Raw genomic sequence first — 22961 nt, forward strand, 5'->3', positions numbered from 1 at the left:
TGTGACATTGCTTTGTCATGGTTCTCTTGCTTCTTGTTGGAATCCTTAATTTCCTTGTAGACTCATTATCTATGTCCACCTACTATTGGTGGGTATTTGCTATGGTTCTATTCCAAGCCTTTTTATCTTGTTTCTTATTGTTATCTAACCAATTCTCAGTGATTTAATTATTATTTCTTTGCAGATGACTCCCATATATCCATATCCAACCATTATCTCTCTTCTGAACTCTAGTCTTTTATCTCCAACTGCCTACTAGATTCTATAAGCATTGTAGTCCAGAGAAATGGTCAAAAAGCAGAGAAAAATTAGAGTCTTCCATGGAATTCCTTTCCTCTGTTGGCTCAAGAATGTCCCATCTGCCTCTCCTGGGTCCATCTTCATTAAGTGTCATATTTTTATCTGCTTTTTGACCATTTCTCTTGACTACAATATCTCAAATTCAGGATCCAAAACAGATCTCAATCCAGCCTTTAACATACACCTTTCTTCCTAATTTTCTTATTTTTATCAAGGTTACTCACATTTTTCTAATAATCAAAGCTAGCAACCTCAGAGACTCTCTACTCCTCTACCTTTAACATATGACCTTTTCCCTATTCTCAAACCACAGCCACCCTAGTCTAGGTTCTCATCATATCTCTCACCTGTACTATTTCAATAACTTCTTATTTTGTCTTCCTGAATCTGATCTATAAGCTCTCCAAACATGCCTCAGGACATTATCAAATTGATATTCATAAAGTATGGGATTGAGCATTTCAGTCCTATCCTCAAGTACTTTAATGGCTCCCATTTGCCTTTGAGATTAAATTCAAATTATTTTGTTTGATATTAAAAATCCTTCCCACTTTTCCTTCAGTTTATTTTTCTGGGCTGATCGTATACTACTTCTGCCTCTTGCACTTAAAGATCCTACTATATCACTGTCAAGTTGTTTTTTTCATGTCCAACTCATTGTGACTCCATTTGGCATTTTCTCGGCAGAGATACTAGAATTGTTTGCTAATTCTTTCTCCAGATCATTTTACAGATGAAGCAATTGAGGCAAACGACATTAAGTGATTTGCTCAGGGTTACACAGCTAATAAATGTCTAAAGCCAGATTTGAACTCAGAAAGATGATTCTTCCTGACTCCAGGACTAGTGTACTATGCACCGCACCACCTACCTGCCCCAAACATAGCTTTCCATTCAATTCTTTGCATAGACTATCACTTGTACCTGGAATAATTTTTCTTACCTTTGCCTTTGAAGCTCATGCTTCACTTTCCTCAAGAGACCTGATTCCCCTTGTTCTGAATTCTCTGCACATCACTTTGTGTTTCTTTTATGCATATTCTGTATTTTTTTAATCTGTGAACATGTTGCCTTCACCCACTAAGCAGTACATATAAGTCCCTTTCAGTCAGTCTGCCTCACTTTGTCCTTCTAACCTCAATGCCCGGCATATTGTATGTGCTTAATAAATGCTTATTGAAAAAAGGTATCTATTGATTGATTTTCAGGTATGAAGTTATATGATCCAAGGTGATGGAATAGATTTTTTAAAACCCTCACATTAAATTTGGAACAGTAAATAGAGCACCTGGAGTCAGGGGGATTTGAGTTCAAATCTGGACTCAGACACTTCCTAACTGTGTGACCTTGGGCAAATCACTTACCCCCATTTGCCTAGCCCTTGCTCTTCTGTCTAAGAGTTGTTACTAATACAGAAAGTAAATTTTTTAAAAATACTAAATTGAGGAACTAATTTAACTGGGGCTAGGGGATGACATTTCTCACCAAATAAGTAATTTCTCTAGGCCAAATCTATAGATGCTGTTTTAATTCCTCCTGAGAATTCATAATTCACAAAACAAATACTGGTTTCTAGTTATGATTATATGTATTAAATGACTATACTTATCTCAGGAATATCTAAAATAATATAGAAATGCATTCCTCGTTCACTATATACATTCTCTATTTAAGATATTATTAAACTAAGTATATGTATATATATATATACTTACTGCTTTAATAAATTTATAAAATGATGTAAAACTTGGAGCAAAGTTTAAAGAAATAATATTTTACAACAATGCATTGCCTTTTAAAAGCTTTATTATTATTAAAATATTATCCATACTACTTTAACCCTATCTTGGTCCTCTCCTGACTACTTCTTGGAGATTTTCCAAAATTTATCTTACAGTTCTTTAAGTATCATAAAGTGCTGAGGTTCTTGGCCTATTCACGGATTCCCAGTAAATAACATAATTTTTTATACTGTCATTTCAACTGAGTGTCATAAATGCCTCATATTGATAGCCAATGTTCAACTCTCTTCAACTAGCTAACAAGATTTTTCTCTTTCTCCTGAGGAAAAATATGCACTGCTATTTTTAGGAAAACTCAAACCATTCTTTTTTCTATAGCTTCTTTTACTTTCTTCTTCAAGATCAGAAACAGAAAAGATAGAGCAATGTATGTACTACACAGTTTTGCTCCATCTGTACAAAACCCCTGTGACTATTTCTTTTCCATTGATTAGAGAGTTGCCTTGACAACCGAGCTATGACTTTTCCACTAATGTATTCCTCCTAGCTGATCCTTTGTAAAAGTTACTTTACATAAAATTATTTAATATTAGCCTCAGAACTAAGATCCTTCTAAGCTTAAGGGCCTTTGCTCTTTATTTTTTTCTCAACATTTTAAAGCACAAATGAAGAAAACCACACATTTTCAAATAGGTATCTTCCCCAGTAGTGAATAGAGAGAAGTTAAGAGTGAATAAATCAAGTATTAATAAGCATTTATTAATTACATACTATGTGTCCTAAGCACTGAGGAGATGGTGCTTCACCTCAAAGAATTTGTAGGGAGAGAACCACATGAATATGAGAGTTCCTACTGACATGGCCTCTATGTAGATGCTAGGACAACTAGGATGTAGGATGCGCCTCATGGAAGTTACTATCCTCTAACTCTATCCCTATCCCCGTCACACATACACATATACATGCCTGCCAGAGAGGAAGTTGTTAAAATAAGCCATGTTAGAGAAACATAAATGCTTGTCAGAATCACAAAAGTCGTGTCCTTCTCTCTTTTGAGCAGCAATCTATAAAGTTCAAGCACAGCATTTTATATATCAGGTGCTGGGGACAAAGAAAGGCAAAAATGGGGTCTCTGTCCTCTAGGAGTTCACATTTTACTAAGAAAGATCACATGAAAACAACTATAAACCTGCAAGATATAATCAGTGTAAATGAGAGGTAATTTCAAAAGGAAAGTTCAAGCATTAGGTGGAGGATGAGAGCAGGAGGAGTGGAGAGGACCAGAAAATGTTGCTTGTAATTGAGTGGATTTAAGGAGTCTTAAAGGCAGCCAGAGAAGCCTGGAGGTAAAGAAAAGAAAGGAGAGAATACCAGGAATAGGGGACTTATAACAAAAAGTCTTGGAGTCCAAAGATGTCATAATGGACATTGCAAAAGAATTGAGAAGCTGTTTGCATGGGTAGAGAGATGTCGTATAAGGGTAGAACTGACAAGACTTTGAAACATATTGGAAATGTGGGTGACTTCAAGGGACAAATCAAGGATAATACTGAGGTTGTGAGTCTGAGGAATTGGGAAAATGCCCTTGGCAATAATAGAGAAGTTAGAAGAGGGCAAGATTTGGAGGGGAAATTTGCTCATAATGGATGCTATTCTTAAAAAATAGAGTGTATTTTCCTCATGTTGTGCAAACTAGGAATTAACAGTGTTGGAACTAACTTGTCCCCTGCTAGTCTGTTTTTATAAGTTAGTGCCTCCCCTGTGGAACCATTCCATTTGGGTTCAAGTCTGAGGTGCAAAAGGTCATCTCTGAGTTTTATAGGAAATACAGTTTTAGACCCTGTTTCTTTCTTTCTTGTGACTAGCTAGGGTGAAATGGAGACCTGACCTCAGTCACTCATAATGAGGGGGGTGTCACTAATAATGAAAACTGGCACCAAACCAGGCTGGCGAGGCACTGAGCTCTGAGATACCTTCTGTGAAATGTGAATTGTGCTCCTGTGAGTCCTGATCCAATCTGAGTGCCACATCTTAGCATGGATGTTAACAACCTAGAGAGGGTTCAGAGAAAAGCAACATGACATACGAAAGAAAAAGGGGAGGAGAGAAATGTGCTTGTCTGAAAGCATTTTAAGGGTCATAAAATGGAGGAAGGACTGAGTTAAATGTATTGTGCTTGGTCCAAAGCAGCAGGTGGATGTTGTTGAGGGGCAAATTTAGACTTGATGTCAGGAAAAATTGAAGTCCTCTGGAGCTGTCCAAAATCTATCAAACTGCTAACCTCTGGAAGCAGTAAGTTCTCCCTCTAACATCTTCAACGACAATGACCAATTGTCAGCAATGTAATAGAGGAGATTCTTGTTCTTATATTGGCTGGTTGAGGTGATTACTGAAATCCCTTCAAACTCCAAATAATATTCGATGATTTGTGTCATCAGTATTTTACCCAGGGACGAAGCAAGCCTGGTTTCTACAACCCAGGATATCATCAAGGGCTGAATGATGTGCTACAAGTGGTTTGAGATTCTGAGTAGAACCTATTCTTAGGAAACATGTTTAGTCTCACTCCCTTTTCCCTTTGTTAACTGTGCACACCTTGTAGGCTTTAGAATATTCCTATTTGTACATTCTAACAGTAGAGGGAGCAGGATAAGCAAAGCATTTAATTTAGCTCCAGCCATTCCTAACTAACTAGCATTTTGGTCATTTTTATTTCATTGCCCTTACTTCATTATTTTAATTTTTTCTCACCTTGAAGGTATTGTCATTAATATATTTTGCCTTGACATTGGAATTACCAGGGAAATAATTTTGTTTCATACTGACATTATAAAAGCACTTCTCAAGACATAGTTTGACATTGTCAGCAGATAGTTAGAGGGATGCCGAGGCCCACTGAAGGCAAGAGCGAATTAGAATAGAGTCTTTTTGTTTAAAAAGAAAAGAATGAGTAAAAGCTACTGCTATCTGAATTCCATAGCTATTTTTCATGCTTAAATTTTAAAAATCCTAAGAGGGCTTAGACCATATTTAGAGCTATTCCTGCCAAGTATATTTAAGAAGAAAATTAAGTCTCTAAGGAAAAATTTGGCTCTAGCTTCAAGAGGAGGAATAGGGAAATTAAATTTTCACTCATGAAATGCTTTAAAGCATTGGAATATGAGATTTTTTCACAGAGAACAAATAATAACCACAGACAAAGTAATGATATAGATATCTCCTTTCAAGCATACATGGCCCTCTCCATTTTTCAGTGCTAGAGATCTAGACTGGATGCTTGGAGTATGACTAGCCCAAACTACATGGATTGCTGAGAGGTTTTTCCTCATCACCAGATTATGCTGATACTAAGGTTCTTTTCAATCCAATTTGGAAATCATTTAATAAATGAGTATTTTGTACTATGTAATGGAAATACAAAGATGAAAGATGGTGAAGTATTTGCTCTTGAAGAGTTTACATTCTACCAAGGATGGAAACCACTCCTGGGAAATTGGAAGAGGGACAAAGTAATATGAAACTAAAAATCTCCTGGTTCTTACCCTCATCTATCAGCAAATAAGGCCCATATAGCAAACTACCAATAGGACAACACACACACACACACACACACACACACACATACACACACACACACACACAAGCTAAATATCATTAATAACATAAGGGTTATAGGATCCTGTGGGAAGGAAAGTACATTATTAAAGGGGAGAGAGAAAAGGGAATAAACATTTATATAGTGCCTGGACCTGTGTTAAATGGTTTACAAATATTTGCCCATTTGATCCTAATGACAACTACTAGGGACTATTGCCCTTATTTTACAGATGAGAAAAAAAAAATTAGGCTGAGAGATTATGGACTTGCCCAAGGTCACTCCAAGAGTCAACAGTTGAAGTAGTTCTTCCTGACTTAATCTAACCCTCAGTCTACTGTATCCTCTAGCTGTCATGAGGAATTTTGCTATAGGCATGACAATAAGTGATCCATATCTGAGTACCTCTAGTTCAAGACAAGTCAGCAAGTAGAGAAGATTCTAAGGGGGGAGGAAATGTGAAGTGTATCAAGTTTTCTTTGAGGCTTCCAATTTCCTTGATCTGTGTCTTCCTTACCCAAGTCCAAGGCCAGCCTCAGAGACTGGCTGTGTGACCCTACACCAGTCACTTAACCAGCCAATATGTGTTAGAGGTGAGTCTTAAAAGTAAGGCATCTGGGGGCCAGCTAGGCAGCATAATTGGATAGAGCACCAGACCTGGAGTCAGGAGGACCTGGGCTCAAATACCGCTTTAGACTGTATGATTCTGGACAAATCACTTAACCCCGATTTCTTAGCCCTTGCTGCTCTTTTGGCTTAGACTCTTAGATATTAAGGCAGAAGGTAAGGGTTTGAAGAAAAAAAAAATAGGTTATCCTGATTCTGAAACTGACTCCTTTTTTCTTCCCTCCCCTTCCCCTGCTTTCCTTCCCTCCCCCAAATATAAATGCATCTCTATACAAATATTTTATCTGGATATGCTGTTTCATCACTTTAAGAACCTAAATGTTTGCATATACAAAGCCTGTGGCAACCAAAGCCCAAAATTAATGTCAGTATTTTAACTGTGAATTTTAGAAGATTCTACTCATTATTTCCTGTTGAAAGTAAGGTGTGGGTGAGGGAAAATTGACATTATTTAGTCAGGCCTTGGTAGAGTAGAAGAATAAGAACAATTTGGATTAAGAACAAGCTCATTACATAGAAATCTGTGGTTTTTATGAAGCGTTTGTGGTTTGTGTTCTATCAAAATAGATAATTGCTTGGTAAAATAGGAGAATGTATTGATAACATGCAGTTTTTTAATAAGATGGCAAAATATGGCTAGATGAGCTATTATTGCTTACAATAACAGCATTGTGGTTAACTCACCAGATGATAACTTTATGAGTTTCAGCATATCCTACCCAGAGTGCTGTACCTGAGTATACCTTCCCTTAAATTTTACCCATCATCATTTTAACAGTGAGAATTAGGCAAAAGAAGCAAGAAAGCAACATTTTCTAATGTTTAAATTCAAAGAATGCTGTTTTTCATAGCACTGGATAAGAAAGTAGTGATTTCTCAGAAAGGGTTTGTGAGCCTCTCATCTGGGAAAATCTTTCTCAAAACATGATTTTAATACAATATTAATGATCATTTTGGAAGAACAACTCACCCATTTTTCCCTGGTGGCATTTCACAGTGCATTAATTCTGCCACCACATTTACAAAGAATTTCTTTTAAGGCCTGCCTGCAAAAACTGAGAACTTTCTGAACCTTGAAGTCAGTGAAGCTCATCCCAACCAATTATGCCTTCCGTTTGGTTGGAATACCTGAGCTTTGATTAAAGATGTTTAGATATTTTGAATGATGTTTCCACTGAGTGGTCAAGAAGAAGTGTCATTCCTCGTGGGAATTGTGTTATTGGAAATTCAATGATAATAGAAAAATCAGAATATAATAGCTGCTCTCTGGAATCAAGCCCTGTCGCATCTGATTTTCCATTTTATCTGAAGTCCAGTTGGCAGCTAGTCTGATTTCTTGTCAGCTCAGTTCCTTAACAATATATGACTTAAGCTCATTACATAGAAATCAAAAAAGTTTCATCCTGTGACATAGAGTTGCCTTCCTTAAATTTGGCAACCTTTTGAACAACTGAAGTCAGTAAAGTTCACTATTGGATTTTCCAACAATTCTCTCCCATAGTAATAACAATAGCAATAATAATAGTGTTATTATCATTAGATACATTCATGTACATGTATATGTATATATGGATCATAGATGTAAAGTTGGCAGGAGACCTTAAAAGTTATATACAACACCCTTATTTTACAGAAAAGGAAACTGAGATACAGAAAGATTAAATGACTTGCTCAGGGTGGCATAGACAATTAGAGATGGAGGGGAGATTTGACTTCCAAGCTTCAGGCTCGAATGACTCCCACCATCTGCCACCTTCACTTCTACATACTTAATTGCCAAATGTAAATGGAGAAAACTGCACGACTGTTCTGACTAAGTCTGTATAAATTCATGTTACACAACCTTAACTGGATGATCACTGCCACTAGGAAATCTTTTTATGCCTTCCTTATTACTTCACTATCTTACTCTTTCTCCATAGTAGCTTTAATGGACCTTTTCATTCCTTCTTGAACCTTTCATGGCTCTTCCCCATACCCTGACAGCTAAGAACTTTGCCTCTATTTTTTTGAAGAAAAAAAAAAGAGAGAGAGACCATTAGCTATAACTTCCTTTTCCCCTTTTCTGAATCATATATCAACCAAATGCCTTCTGCCCCTATTTCTTCCTTCATCTGTGTCTCACAAGAAGAGGTAGCCTTACTCTTTACTAAGGGTGACCCCTCCACCTGCACAAGTAATCCCATTATATCCTGTCTCTTCCAACAAACTTCCCAACTTTGTCATCTCACTTGATAACTTATTTTTAATCTCTTCCTTTCTATTGATTCCTTCCCTACTCTGTACAAACATGTCCATGTCTTCTTCCATCCCCAGATCCCATCTTGATCCTTTAATCCATGCTATCATCCCATATTTCTTCTGCCCTTTGTGGTTAAACTCCTCAAAAAAGATATGTACAATAGAGACCTCCTTTTTCTCTCCTTTTACTCACTTTTCAATTCTTTCTAATTTGGTTTCCAATTTTATCATTCCACCAAAACTGAGCTTTCCAAAGTTACTGATGATTACTTTGGTACCAAATCCAAAGGCCTTTACTCGATCCTCATTCTCCATGACCTTTCTGAAGTCTTCAACAGTGTTGAACACTCTCTCCTCTTTGATACTCTCTTTATTCTAGGTTTTTGGGACACCACTCTTTCCTGGTTACTCACATAGCTATCAGATCCCTTTTAGTCACTTTTGTTCCATTGAGGTCAAATCTTTTCACTGAAGATGTTCTACAAGGTTCTGTCCAGGGATCTCTTCTCCTCTCTCTATAAGACTTCACTTGGCATCTCATCATCTCCCATACATTTAATTGCCATCTCTAATGGGTCCTAACTGATCTACTGGCACAGATATCTCAAACTGGATGCCTTGTAGACATTTTCTGATGGCATTATCTTTCTTGTTAAACTTTCCTCCCTTCCTGTTTAGTCACTATCAAGAGAGACACCAGTGTCCATGCAGGTTCCCAACTTGGGCATCATCCTTAACTCCTCACTACCTCCCCCTCCCACACACACACACCATATCCAATCTGTTGGTCAAGGCCATTAATTTCAAGTTTGCTGCATCTCTCAGATATTTGTCCTTTTCAATTCTGATACCACCATCATCCTGGATTAGGCCCTTGTCACCCTATGCCAGTATTATTGCAATAGTGAGTCTACCTGTCCCAAGTCTCTTTCCTATTTTGTTCTATCCTACTGTTAGTTCAAAAAGTCTTTGCTAAAGCACAGGTTTGACCATCTCACCTCCCACTTCTCCTGCCATCAAAAAACTTCATTGACTACATATCATCTCCAGGATCCAATCCACAATCTTCTACTTGGCATCCAAATTGTTCACAACCCATCCCTCTCCCCCTGGCTCAACCTTCCAGTCTCTTTATACCTTACTCTCTTTTGTGTATTCTTTGATCCAGTAACATTGGCCTCATTACTGTTCCTTGAACAAAACACTCCATCTTCCACTCTTAGGCATTTTCTTTGGCTGTCCCCCATGTGTGGGATGCTCTCCCTCTCCCCATCTTTTCCTCCTAGCTTCAAGTCCCAGTTAAAATCCCATCTTCTACAGGAAGCCTCTGCCAGCCTCTGTTAATCCTGGTGATTTCCCTCCCTTAGTTTTTCTATTTATAATATATGTACATTTTTTATCCTGCACATATATTACATATTTGTTTGCTTTTTGTTTCCCCATTAAATTGTGAGTGCCTTGAGGGTATGGATATCTTTTTCACTTTTCATATTCCCCAGCATTTAGCATAGTATCTGGCATGTAGATGACACAATTTTATTGACCGACAGAATTGAAATCTTACTTACTCAAAAAAGTCCTAGTTACACTACCACACTGTCTCCTTATATATGTATATATATGTTTATACATACACATATACATAAATATAAAATATTATATTTACATACATTTGTACAAATATATGCTTATACATAGTTAAAGCCGAGACCTAAGAGTTCATTCGTGATGACAACTCTGTGGGTATAAAAGTGCCTTCTATCAACCTAGATTTTCTAGTCCTCTATAAATTATCATCTTAGAGAGTTGCCTAAGAAGCTGAGAGTTTAAGTGACTTGCCCTGGGTCACATAGATGGATGTGTTAGAGACACACCAAGCCACAATTCCCCTTGATGCTAAAACAATAATGATAGTAATAAAAGCTGACATTTATAGAGGTCTTTGGGGTGTACAAAGTGCTTTATGTACATTCTGTCTCATTTGATCTTTACAGCTGCTCTACTGTGATCAGGTACTGTATTATCATCCTCATTTTATAATAAGGAACCAAAGCTCAGAGAAGTCAAATTCCTTGACCTGACTATAAGTGCCTTGAAGACAAGGGCTATCTTGCTTTTGTATCTGTATCCTTGGCACTTAGAACAATCCCTGTAACAAAGTAGGTGCTGAAGGAATAAATATTTGCTAATCAATTGAGATATGGATTAACCACATTACAAATTAATGACGATGAGATTTAAACTCCAGTTTTACTTGACTCAGATCATCTCTTTCCATATGTGTGTGACAACATAAATAGTTCCCTATATTATAACCCATCCCAATAACCAATTGTTATTTGTGATCACTATTTAGAAAATTATAACTAATACAGGGAAGTGTCCATTAAAAATGGGAATAGATGTTATTTCCCTGTGAAACTAAATGACCTAAGGAATCATGGTACTACACTTAGTTTGATAGCATCAAACATTGAAAGACTCCACATACCATCCAACACCCATACACTCTACAGACCCCAAACATACAGGTCACATATCCTCATCAGATTTTTCTATCAGATTTTTGTTTTTAAATTTTTTTCTTTTTCTAGAGGTGTCATCAGGGATGCATTTATTTATTTTTTTTGCTTCCTAATTAAGCATCTTGAATTGACACATGGAGAAAGGCAATGTTTAACTCAAAAGCCTGAAGGAAATGTGCCTACCCACCTAATCTACCAACTATAAGCTGCCTTTATAAGAAAGGCTTTCAGAAGAACTTTGAATAATTGTTAGCAGTTATCTTGTACTTTAAAATTTTTTCAAAACACTTTGGTATAGCTCCCTGTATTGGATCTTTGCAATGAATGTCTCTATGAGGAAATCTGAAGGGCGTATTTTATTATCCTTATTTTATAGATGGATGAGAAAACATCTGAGGCATAGCAAAAGGGACTTGACCAATGTCACACAACTAATTAACAGCAAACCCAGGACTAGAGCACATGAGACATCCTCTGAGATCTTCTCAGCCAACTGAGATTAAACCAAGTAAATGTAAACATCAGCAGCAGAAGAGGAAGTTAAGGCCATCATACATTTGACAGAGTCAAAGTTCCCTAACTTGTATTATACTTTGTAAATTCACAAGCCTCACCAGTGAAAAATGTATATGAAAATTATAGAATATTAGAAATGAGCCTGACCATAAAAGTCATCCATCTAGTCTGAACTCTTTCTAGTTTAAAGAAAGAAACTGAGATCTAAATAGACTCATCATTGATTACTTTGAAGTATTTTTAGGAAAACTTCAAGGAAAATAAATGATATTTAAATATATATAATAAAAGGGGGCAGCTAAGTAGTTTGATGGATTGAGAGCCAGGCCTAGAAATGGAAGGTCCTGAGTTCAAATTTGGCCTTAGACATTTCCTGGCTATGTGATCCCGGGCAAATCACTCAACCCCAGTAGCTTAACCCTTATCAATCTTCTGCCTTGGAATTGGTACTTTGCATTAATTATAAGACAGAAGGTAAGGATTATTTTTTTAAAGAAAAGAAAATAACTAACATTTAAGTCACTTAAGAATTGCAAAGTTCTTCATACATAATATTTTGTTTGATCTTCTCAGTGTGAGACAAATGCTACTCCAAGTAGTATTATCTCTAACTTTTAAGGGAAGAATTTGAGGCCAAGAGATTAAAGGCCAGGACTAGAGTCACCCAAACCAGGTTGTTTCTGAGGTCAGATTTCAGCTCAGATCCTCCTGTCTGTAAGCCTAGAACTCTGTCCTCTACACAATGATAGCCCCCTAAAGTCTTGCCATTTAAGATCAAGTCAAGTCAACAAATATTTATTAAGTATTTACTATGTATCAAGAATTGTGCTAAGTCCAGGATATACAAAGAAAGGAAAGAAGAAATCCCTGCTCTCAAGGAGCTCACTCTCTAGTAGGGAAGATGATGTGCAAACAATGATGTACAAACAAAATATGGGCAGATTATACTGAGCATACTATCAGAGGGAAAACACTAAAATTAAGTTAGGAGGGGGAATCTAGGTAGAACAGTGTATAGAAAGTAAGGAGATGGGAGGACCTGGGTTCAAATTTGGCCTCAGACACTTCTTAGCTATGTGACACTGGGCAAGTCTCTTAATCCCCATTGCCTAACTTTTACCACTCTTCTGCCTTAGAATCAATATCAATTCTAAGACAGAAGATAAAGGTTTAAAAAATATTAAATAAGGAGGACTCAGAAAGGCTTCTTGTAGAGGGGAAGATTTTAGATAAGACTTGAACAAAAAAAGAAAAGTCCTCCATTAATCATGACACTCCCAAACCACTTCAAACTCATTCAGCTCAGTCCCACATTCCTTCTACAATAGTTAAGTCAGCATGCTTGACAGCCTTGCCATGCTCTACCCTTTCCCAACAAAATGCCTCCTTCTCTATCAATATATGCCTCTCTCCTCCCTCTAGATCTAGATCAAAATTGCCCTCCAAGAAGCTTTCTATGATCTATATTCCCTCAGCAATTCCATATTCAGGTCCATTGCTCCAATTCCTATATTGCTGTCTGATGTCAGCTTTTGTCTGATGTTGCATCGTCTTCCCACCTATTCTGCAGATCCCGTGAAAGCAGAGATGCTATCTTTTATGTCTTGTTTTATATTCAGAGCAAGTACAGTTCTACAACCAGAAAAAGCCTCAAAAACACATGTCAGCCAACTAGTTAACTCATTCAACCAGAGAAATTCCACGTTTAAAGACATATTGGTCATGAAAACTAGAGGAATGAAGAAGACATTGTGGTGGGATTCATTAAGATTCTCCTTTTTCAGCAACATCAAAGTTTTCTAATTACATCAAGGCTCCTCACCTGTGTTCACATTGCATCTGGATTAGGGGCAATGTAACCCTTTGGGGACAAAATGCCATCTGTGCTATCGAGAGAGGTATCAAACTAAAGAGCCTGTGGTCCCTTAAAGCCAAAAACCTTCTGAGAACCACCCAGACCTGATTAAAATACGGTTGGGAAATGTTTTATGAAATAAGCTAAACTACAACATGCACAGTGTTGATTTGTAGTTTTCCAAGTCAAAGAGAACTGCAAGAATCCATTTTCCTATGAATCTGATATCATTGATGCAGGGGATGCTAGAATGAGAAAAAATTAAATATGTTCTGCGGTGCAGTAGTATAAGCCCTGCTACTAGGGGAGGCTGAGGCTAGGGTTTGGGAGTTCTGAGCTCTAGTACACAAGGCCCAATCAGATATATGCACTAGGTCCAGGAGCCAATATGGTTAGCCCCAAAGAGCAAGGAACTACCAGGCTACCTAAGGAGAAGTCAACCCTCCCTAGTGGGAAAAAGAGTTGGCCAAAGCTCCTGTGCTCATTAGCAGTGGGTTCAAGACCATGACTGGAATCTATACTTCTAGCCTAGGCAAATTAGTAGACCTAGTCTCAAAATGAAAACATTCTTGCATTTTTCTTTCTTTTTTTAACTAATCAACCACTCATCATTTATTAAATGTATTAAGCACTGGAGATACAAAGAAAAAAACTGGAAAAAAATCCCTGCCTTCCAGAAGGTTTCCTTTTAACGTGGGAGATGACATGTACATATATCTAAGAAGATGGATAAATTATACAAAATGAATAGAAAGGGATTTTGGGAAAGAGAAAGGCAGTACTTGGAGGATTCAGGAAAGAATTCCTGAAAGTAGTATTTGAACTCAGAACTTAATAAACATTAACAATCTTCAGCATTTCACCACAGAAAGAATAGAAGATTGTATGTGAAACTTTATTTTTGTTGTTTGTTTTTTTAAAGGAAACATTAAATTTGAAACAGTAGTAGTGAATCTTCCCTGATTGTCCCTGATGCCCCTGGCTAAATGTTCCTTGGTTTTCTTTTGGATACTTTCCTTAAAAAATATTCGATTGATGTTGTTTTCTTTCAAATTTTTCCATCTCATAACTATTGACCGGTTATCTACCCTTATAGAAGCCCTCCTACATAACAAATAGGTATAATCAAGCAAAACAAATGGCAAGATTGACCATGTCTGAAAATGTATGTTTCTGTCTATACTTGCTCCTCTTTCAAGGTGAGAAATGCATTCTGATTTGCAATTTGTACAGAGAAAAAAAATTCACCCCTCTCTCTCCAGCCCCATTAGATAAGGTAGCTTAAGACATCTTTTTAGGCACATTCTTTTACTCAATTTATTTTAACCATCAAGTTAACTAATTGATAGATACTATTTTTAATATAGAAAAGCCATTTCATTTTAAGTTTTATCATCAGTGACTTGGAAGAAAAAAATTCTGGTAAATAGCTAATTAATATTCAGGACCAAAATGAGAAGAAAGGGACGGATTTTTAATAGGAGACATTTAATTAACTATTGATTTCTACTCAATTACTCAAGGCCAGCAATTATCAATATTGATGGAACAAATATTTCACCACCACTGTGGTCCAAATGAAAGGAATGTCATGCTCAGGAATCCATTCTCTTAAAGAATCAACACTGAACAATTTTATTTTTACATTCTGGCTTCTAAGGACTGATCTGATTATCCTAGTTGCACCACACAGATAAATATATTCTGTTATGTCACCAAAGCAATACTGAATACTGACCTGAATTTCATTTAAAAATAAATACATCAAAACTTTAACCCCTGTAACTAGTAGGCAAAGGCATCCATACTTATTGTTTCTCTAGGCCAGATGTGAATTCCAAAATGTATAAATATACCTCATGAGATAATACAATCTGTGCTATTGTCATAATCTCAAAGGAACCCAAGGAGAAAAAATGAACTTAGTAATAAGAACTTCCATTGCAACTTGGCCATTGGAGTGCACATTAGGCTTAGAAGAGCATGTTTTGTATCAGAATTTCAGAAGTTCCATCTTTAGGACCTATTAATATTCTATGTTGACATTTATAGATTACTGAGTGTGGGTGCATTTCAGAATTATGCCAATGAGTTATAAAACCACATTTGAAACTAGAAAGGAATTGTTGAGAGAGGCAATAAAATGGGAAGATGCTTATTGGTCACTTTTTATTAAGTATGTGGCCATGCACAGGCATCATTTCTCAAACTCATTTGCCCACACAGAGTACGAAGGGGATGGTGTGGGAAGAAGCTGCTTTTTTAAGGTGACATATTGTTGAAAGGAATATGATTTATGTACAGTGCAAGGTCATGTGTCATCATATGATGTGGTGGGGGCTAGTTTTTCTCTTTTTTCTTTCTTTTATATTTGCGTTTGTGTTTTTAAAGTACACTGTTATCAGTGGATCTTGCATATTTTCTGCAATGCCCTATCTCTTTCTCCCTTCTTTGTATCTGTATTTGTCTCTCTGCATCAGTCTCTATCTCTTTCTTTATCCATCGCTTACCTCTCTCTCTTTCTCTCTGTCTGTCTCTGTCTCTGTCTGTCTCTCTGTCTCTGTCTCTGTCTCTCTCTCTCTGTCTCTGTCTCTCTCTGTCTCTCTGTCTCTCTGTCTGTCTCTCTCTTTGTCTCTGTCTCTCTCTCTCTGTTTCTCTGTCTGTCTGTCTGTCTGTCTCTCTCTCTCTTTCTCTCTCTCTCCCCAAAACAAAATAGATAGATAGATAGATAGATAGATAGATAGATAGATAGATAAATAGGTCCGACCTCTTAGGGGATTTATCCAAGAGATATGAGAAATAATAAAAAAAAATATTGTGGTTTCTAAAAAGTGACTTGCTCTGATCTGCCTCCCACCCTCTACTCACCTTACATAAAGTCCCCCTCCTATATGTTAAATGCTCAAGCAGCATATGTTGTTTGGAAGTATTCCTGACTTTTCCTGTTTCTTATTGTTTTAATTTCCCTGGGTCCTGTTTAATATTCTGCTTAATCAGTGGAACCTTGATTATCTAAAAGAATTGGCGACTTAGAATTAATGAGAATAACCAGAATATCAGAACGATGAGGAGTCTTGAGATGGGAAAAGATGCCTGATGAAGGGCATGACCAAAATTTAGATCCCTTGAATTGTTTTGCTGATTTATTAAAAGCAATTCCATTAATTGATTGAAATAGCAAAATCTGGATAATCAGGATTTTTGCTGTGCACATATTACAGAAATGTAGTATCAAGGTAACCTTGGATTCCACTTCTATATTTACAAGGCAATAAAAGTCCTAATAGACTGTCAGGAACAAATGTGAATGTTCTTTCTGAGGCTCCTTCAATTAAATATACTTTATGTCTTTCGATCTGGATTAAAAGGCACTGTTAACACCTACTTTGATTGCATGCTAACTCTCCCATACCATTTCCCCTCCATACTTTTTGTTTCTATTCTGACACATACATATACACGTGCATGCCAGTCAGTAAAACCAGATGAAGGGAGTGGGAGTCATTGCCTATGGATGCTTAATTGTTCTAGCAACAGTGCTTTCCATTTCTTTTTTTCCATTCATTTGACTCAAGCACTCTGCTGTCTTAGAGCAGAAACTTCTCCTTGGGAAAAAAAGGGGCATTCATTAAAGTTTCCAGCCCCATGAAAAGAAGACACTGCCATACAATGGGTATAAAATACTCTTGTATTTGCAGCCTGAAATGGGCAACGATAGTCTCCAAAATTATGCCCCTCCAACCCCCCCCCAAAGATTGATATTTTAAAAATAGCTAATTTGATCAAAAGTAGCAAACCACAATTGTTTGGGAATTGAAGTCACATATTCTTTGTATGTTGAGTGTCAGGGGAAGGGAATAGACGGGAAATGGATAGTTTGGGGGCTTTCCACGCCAGAACTTAAGTTGATTGTGCTGTATTTTGTTTCCATTTTGCAGCCAACGTGTGTGACAATGAATTCCTGCACTGCCAGAATGGAGGGACATGTCAGAACAATATGAAGTGCCAGTGCCCTGCTGGCTACACTGGCATCCTGTGTGAGAAGTTACGGTGCGAGGAGGCTGGAAGCTGCAGCTCAGACTCTGGCCATGGGGCAAGGGCCAAGAGCTCCCTCATTCTGCTCATGGCTCTGCTAGGAATGACTGGCCCATGCCTCTTTTAGGCTCGGTATACTCTATGGCCTCAAGTTCAGCCAACTGATGGGACTGTACCATGGGAAGCGAAACTCATCCAAGCTTTTGCTACTAACATAGAAAAACACACACACACACACACACACACACATGCACACACACATGCACACACACGTTGAAAGACAAAAACAACTGAGAAGGCCTAACAGAACCAAGCCATATTAATCAATTGTGGACAGCAATTCCGAGTCGAGACTGTTAATTTCTGACTCCAGACACGTTGGCAGCTGCTGATATTATTACTACAAGTCACAACGCCAGCTGCAGGACTTACTGTGGATTGAAGGGGTTGTACAAGCCCTCCCCATTCTCACCCCCAAAACAGGGAAAAAAAGTTAAAAACAAACAAAAAAAAAAAACAAAAACAACCTAGAAACACACACACAAACATTTATGCCTCTAATCTGGTGCGCTCTCTGTACCTCTCTGCCCAGTGTGTGGATCAACCAAATAGAAGCATTCTTTGCTGTCAGTGCATTGTGGGTATAAGGAAATCTGGTCAAAGCTGCCATATTGGCCTGCTTCAGTCCCTGAATCCCTTCCAACCTGTGCTATAGTGACCGTTGCTCTGTAATTGTTGGTTGAAAGATTTCTTTGTCTGATGTTAGTGATGCACATGTGTTACAGCCCCCTTCCAAAATATCTCAAGACAGTCATATCCTTGTGTATCTTAGCAGCACGACATCACTCCAGTGCTGGTGGACACCTACTGTACAAGAGTGGCTATAAGGGAAAAGAAAAAAAAAGAAAAAAAAGAAGTGTATCTATCCTTTTGTATTCAAATGAAGTTATTTTTCTTGAAATAATGTGAAATGTAGATTTTTTGTATTATTGCCAATTTGTGTTACAAGACAATCTGTTAATGTATTTGATTCTAATCAGATAAGAATTCAGTTACATTTCCTTTGTCCTTTTTTTCTTTAGATTTTGTTTTGTTTTGTTTAATTGTGCAGAGATCCCTCTGTATGAGCAACGTGCTGGCATCAAAGAATATCAGTTTACATATATAAAAAGTGTAATAAGATTCCACCAAAGGACATTCTAAATGTTTTCTTGTTGCTTTAATCTGGAAGATTTAAAGAATAAAAATTCCTGCATAAATGATATCAGGAATTGGTATTGCCATTTCTTAAGATGAAAAGAAGCCTCCATTTGGCAGATCCACAATCATTTTTATTATTTGTGATGTGGACTGAACATACATTCAGCAGCTGAATTTAGGACTCAGCAAGAAGGATTGTCATTCTTTATCCCGGACAACGTTGACAAAATATGGGACCACTGCCCCTCGAGAAAAATGTACAAACAAAGGAAAAAAGTTCTAAGGCCTTGCCAAGATTACATAAAAGATTTTTGGCAGCACCTTAAAGGAAATTTTGCTTAAGTCCTGTGACTTCTCCAGCTTGACAATGGCACATGATTATATGGGATGGTGAACTAAAAAGTCTCTTAAAATGCAATGTTTGCATTAAATGTCCATAAGAGGCAACGTGGAGATTCAGGAAAGTTGCAGGAAAATGAGAAATTAGGCATTTAACTGGGATAAATTCAGATTTAGCATTTAGATAAAGTGTCAAAGTATCCTGCAGCAAGTAGTCACAAAATGCTACTCTGGTAAATAAAGTTTGTTTTGAGTATTGCCCAAAGGTGTAACAAATTTCTTGCTTCTGCCTTTTATTAGGCCATTTATGTTGTATGACATCATGGGGAAAAGGAGAGGGAATTACAGAACTATGCAAAGTCTCAAAGCTGTAAAAAGTCAAAGGAGGCTAAAACAATGTGGATTTCATTTCCAGCAGGTTGCCATCTTTTAGGTGACCAATAGATTATTAATATCATCACTGGGATTAAAAAAAAAATCCATCAATCAAGCCTGGAGTTTGTGGGTATGTCCACCATGATTATATAATGATAGCCTGTAATATTTGATAATTTTAGAGGATTTAATTACAGCCCCTACATTATTACTTGAGAAAAATGGAGAAAGAGAGAGAGAGAAAGAGAGAGAGAGAGACAGAGACAGAGAGAAGAGAGAGAGAGAGAGAGAGAGAGAGAGAGAGAGAGAGAGAGAGAGAGAGAGAGAGAGAGAGAGAGAGAGAGAGAGAGAGAGTTAGTTGTATTTCTGTATTTCTGGTAAATGCCCTGGGTAAATACTATGGAAGGGAGCAGGCTGTTTTATTGGTTTTGTTCCCAGAAAAGCCAATTCAAAAGAAGCAATAAAAGGTAAACAGGTGATGTCTGTGCTGCCAGCAACCCTACTTCCAAGTCCACTGGATGTTTGTTATTCAAACCAGCAGTCTCTGTCAATGTATGAAATAAGATAGGATGAAAGAAATTAGGGCTTTGGATGAGGGCCAACAGGACCAGCCCCATATTGGAGACTTACATTAGATGCACACTCATGAAAATAAACAGAAAATTATATTACAGACTCACCCAGGAAAATAACTGCAAGGACAAGTGACATATGGAACTAGAGATTACTTATAATTATGTGGATTTCTAATATTAAAATTGGAATTTTAGTTGTCTTAAAGTTTATTAGCACAAACCAAAGGCAGACTGTGTAATTATTGGTAAAGATGCACTTTAACAATCCTTATCCATTCCCAGCTTTGTTGAAATGCTCAGGCTTTGTCTACTGATTTTTTCAGACAGGGATTCTGGAAGATTATTCTAAAGCTGAGTGAATGTTTCATTGCAAATCATTCATGAGTTTTGTTTCTAGGCAGGTATCATCATCTAAATGAACATGGAATGCATTGTTTTCAGTCTACTTAGATGTAGTTCACTGCATTTCCTGAAATAATGCATCCTGCATTTAATAAAAATACAATTTTAGGTATGTAATTAATGGAAATGGAATTTTCTTTTTCTCCTCCTAGACCCAATACTTTAAAACAAATACATACCTTCAAAATAAATGTTTGGCCTTGTATATTGGGTCATTTAGAGTAACTACAAAGCTATAATATTGAATCATTTTAAGAGCATTGTGAATCAGTGGGAACAGAAATATCACATGTTTTTTGCTCAAACATTTTCATTGGCTCTGATGTTGACTAGCTGCGTGACTCTGGGCAAGTCATTTAACTTTTCGTAACCTCAGTTACTTTGTCTGTAAAATGAGAGTGATAATACTGCCCACTCATTTTACTGGATTGTTGGGAAGATGACTCTTTGTTAACCTCAAAGCACTTTATGAGTTCTAATTATTAATTAAGCTAATCTCACAAATGAAATCTTATACCAGTGAAATCAGATTACATATTTGAAGCTAAAAAAGACCCAAAGGTTATCAGGCCCAGCTTCCTCTTTTAATAAGTAATAATCATAGAGTTAGAGTTGAAAGTGACTTCAGAGGTCATCTTGCCAACATCCCTCATTTTACTATTTTAGGTATATAAGCAATGAAAATTGAATTTTCTTTTTCGGTGGAATAATAAATAGAGAGTGCTGGTCCTGGAGTAAGGAAGATTCATCTTCTTGAGTTCAAATGTTAAGTCTATTAGCCCTGTTTGCCTCAGTTTCCTCATTTGTAAAAGGAGTTAGAGAAAGAAATAGTATCTTTCCCAAGAGTTTCCCAAGAAAACTCCAAATTGGGTCATGGAAAGTATGACAAGACTGAGACAACTGAACAACAACAAAAGTAGGCTATGACTTAAAAGTAAAGGGAAACCTTTGTAGTTAGGAATATGATACTATGTCTCTGTTAAGGGAAGCATAATATTCTCCATGCCTGGCACTCTATTCACTGTGCCACCTCACCTAGCTGTCCTAACTGTTACCTTCTACTTACATCCTGTGTGATACTAGGTAAGATACTTTCCCTCTTGGGATTTCAGGTTTGGGGTTTATGTTTAAGTGAGAAGATTGGACTGGTTGCTATCTAAGTTCCTTTCTAGCTCTAAATCCATGATTCACTGTAACTTTCTGACCTCATTGCTTTTATATCTTTGTATACCCAATACTTAGGACAGCAACTTCCCCTCAATAAGCCCTTGGTGAATGTTGGCTGTGGGTGTCTAGTTCTTAGCAACTTTTCCAACCCCTATTTTCCCATTAATTAAGTTAGAATTGTGGGCAAGTCGCACGGTGATTTATTATACCTATAACTCTATGAAAATATGGGCTTCTCTAGAAAAAAAAAAAGGTGGTGGGGGTCTATTTGCCCTATCACACTGCCTCCATTCACATGTAATAACAAGCAACAGCAATTTTAAAAAATCTAATAAATGGAACTAAAGATCCAGCTATATTAAAAGAATGCTTCTTTTAGAAATAAAAGAAAGCTTCTATTCTATGGTGGTAGGTAAGAGACCCTCAGTGAGCTACAAGCAGGAAGAATGGACTTGACTTCAAATCCTTCCTACCAGCATGACCTTGAGCAAATCATTTAATCTATTGAGGTCTCACTTTCCACATCTATCTGCAAGATAAGAGAGTTGAATTAAATAGCCTATGAGGTCTCTTCTAACTTTAGACCTATCATTATGTTCCCACATATTATGAACTTGTATCTGGCCCTTAACAAGCAGCTCTGTATAATGCATCCTGTGAACTATTGCTAGAAAGAGTCCCCAAACTAACACCATTTAGAATCATGGGATTTAGGTGTTGGAAGGATGTCAGTGACTTTCAAGTCCAGCACATACCTCCCTCTAAAGAATCTCTGCTACATAAAATGTGACAAGTAGTCTTGCAATTAAAGGGAAACTACTTCTTCACAAGTAAGAAACCAAGGTGATCACCTGCATCTTGTGCCATCTTGACTTCTTTCCCACAACTGGTCTTGGATGACTGAAGGAGAGAGTGAGGTCAAAGAAAAAACTTAGACTAAAATCCAATTTATGCTAGAGTCAAAAGTCATCTAAAGTGTTGTAATTTGGTCCTCATCAAGTATGAAGGACAACCAACCACTTCTTCCCAAGACAGATAATTCTAAATTTGAATAATTAAGAAAATTTATACTGCTATCAAGCCTAAATTGACTTTTTTGTGACATTCACCCATTGCTCCAGGTTCTGTCCCCTGGAGCCAATGAAAACATGGCTAATCTCTTGGCCACGTAGTCAGTTTTGACATGCTATAGGACTACTGCCTTGATCCCTCCCCCAACTCCTACCAAGTCTTCCCTTCTCTAAATGAACTTTCCTATTTTCCCTTAATTCCTTCAATTTCTACAGATCCTCGTGTGATATAGATTCAAGGCCCTTCATCATTCTGATTATCCTCCTCTAAATGTTCACTTTATCAATGTTCTTCCTAATGTGGTACTCAGAATTAACCATAAAACTCCAGAAAAGGTCACCTATCATCAAAACTAAGCTCTCCTTATCCACAACAGTTATGCTTTTCTTAATGCAA

At 37.2% G+C, this 22961-nt stretch overlaps 1 protein-coding gene across 8 annotated transcripts in view; it reads left to right on the plus strand.

Annotated features, from left to right (window-relative positions):
- The window catches only part of NTNG1 (netrin G1), a 473391-nt gene extending 454151 nt beyond the window's left edge, over positions 1-19240 (plus strand). For all 8 annotated transcript variants that reach the window (XM_003340406.4, XM_056819153.1, XM_016429054.2 and 5 more), the window contains one exon: positions 17340-19240. In XM_003340406.4, coding sequence (XP_003340454.1) covers positions 17340-17563 — 224 coding nt within the window. In that variant the 3' untranslated portion in view covers positions 17564-19240. The remainder of the gene's footprint in view (positions 1-17339) is intronic.
- Positions 19241-22961: the final 3721 nt, after the last annotated feature.

This window comes from Monodelphis domestica, chromosome 2 (genome assembly GCF_027887165.1).
Source record: "Monodelphis domestica isolate mMonDom1 chromosome 2, mMonDom1.pri, whole genome shotgun sequence".
NCBI classification, from domain to species: domain Eukaryota; kingdom Metazoa; phylum Chordata; class Mammalia; order Didelphimorphia; family Didelphidae; genus Monodelphis; species Monodelphis domestica.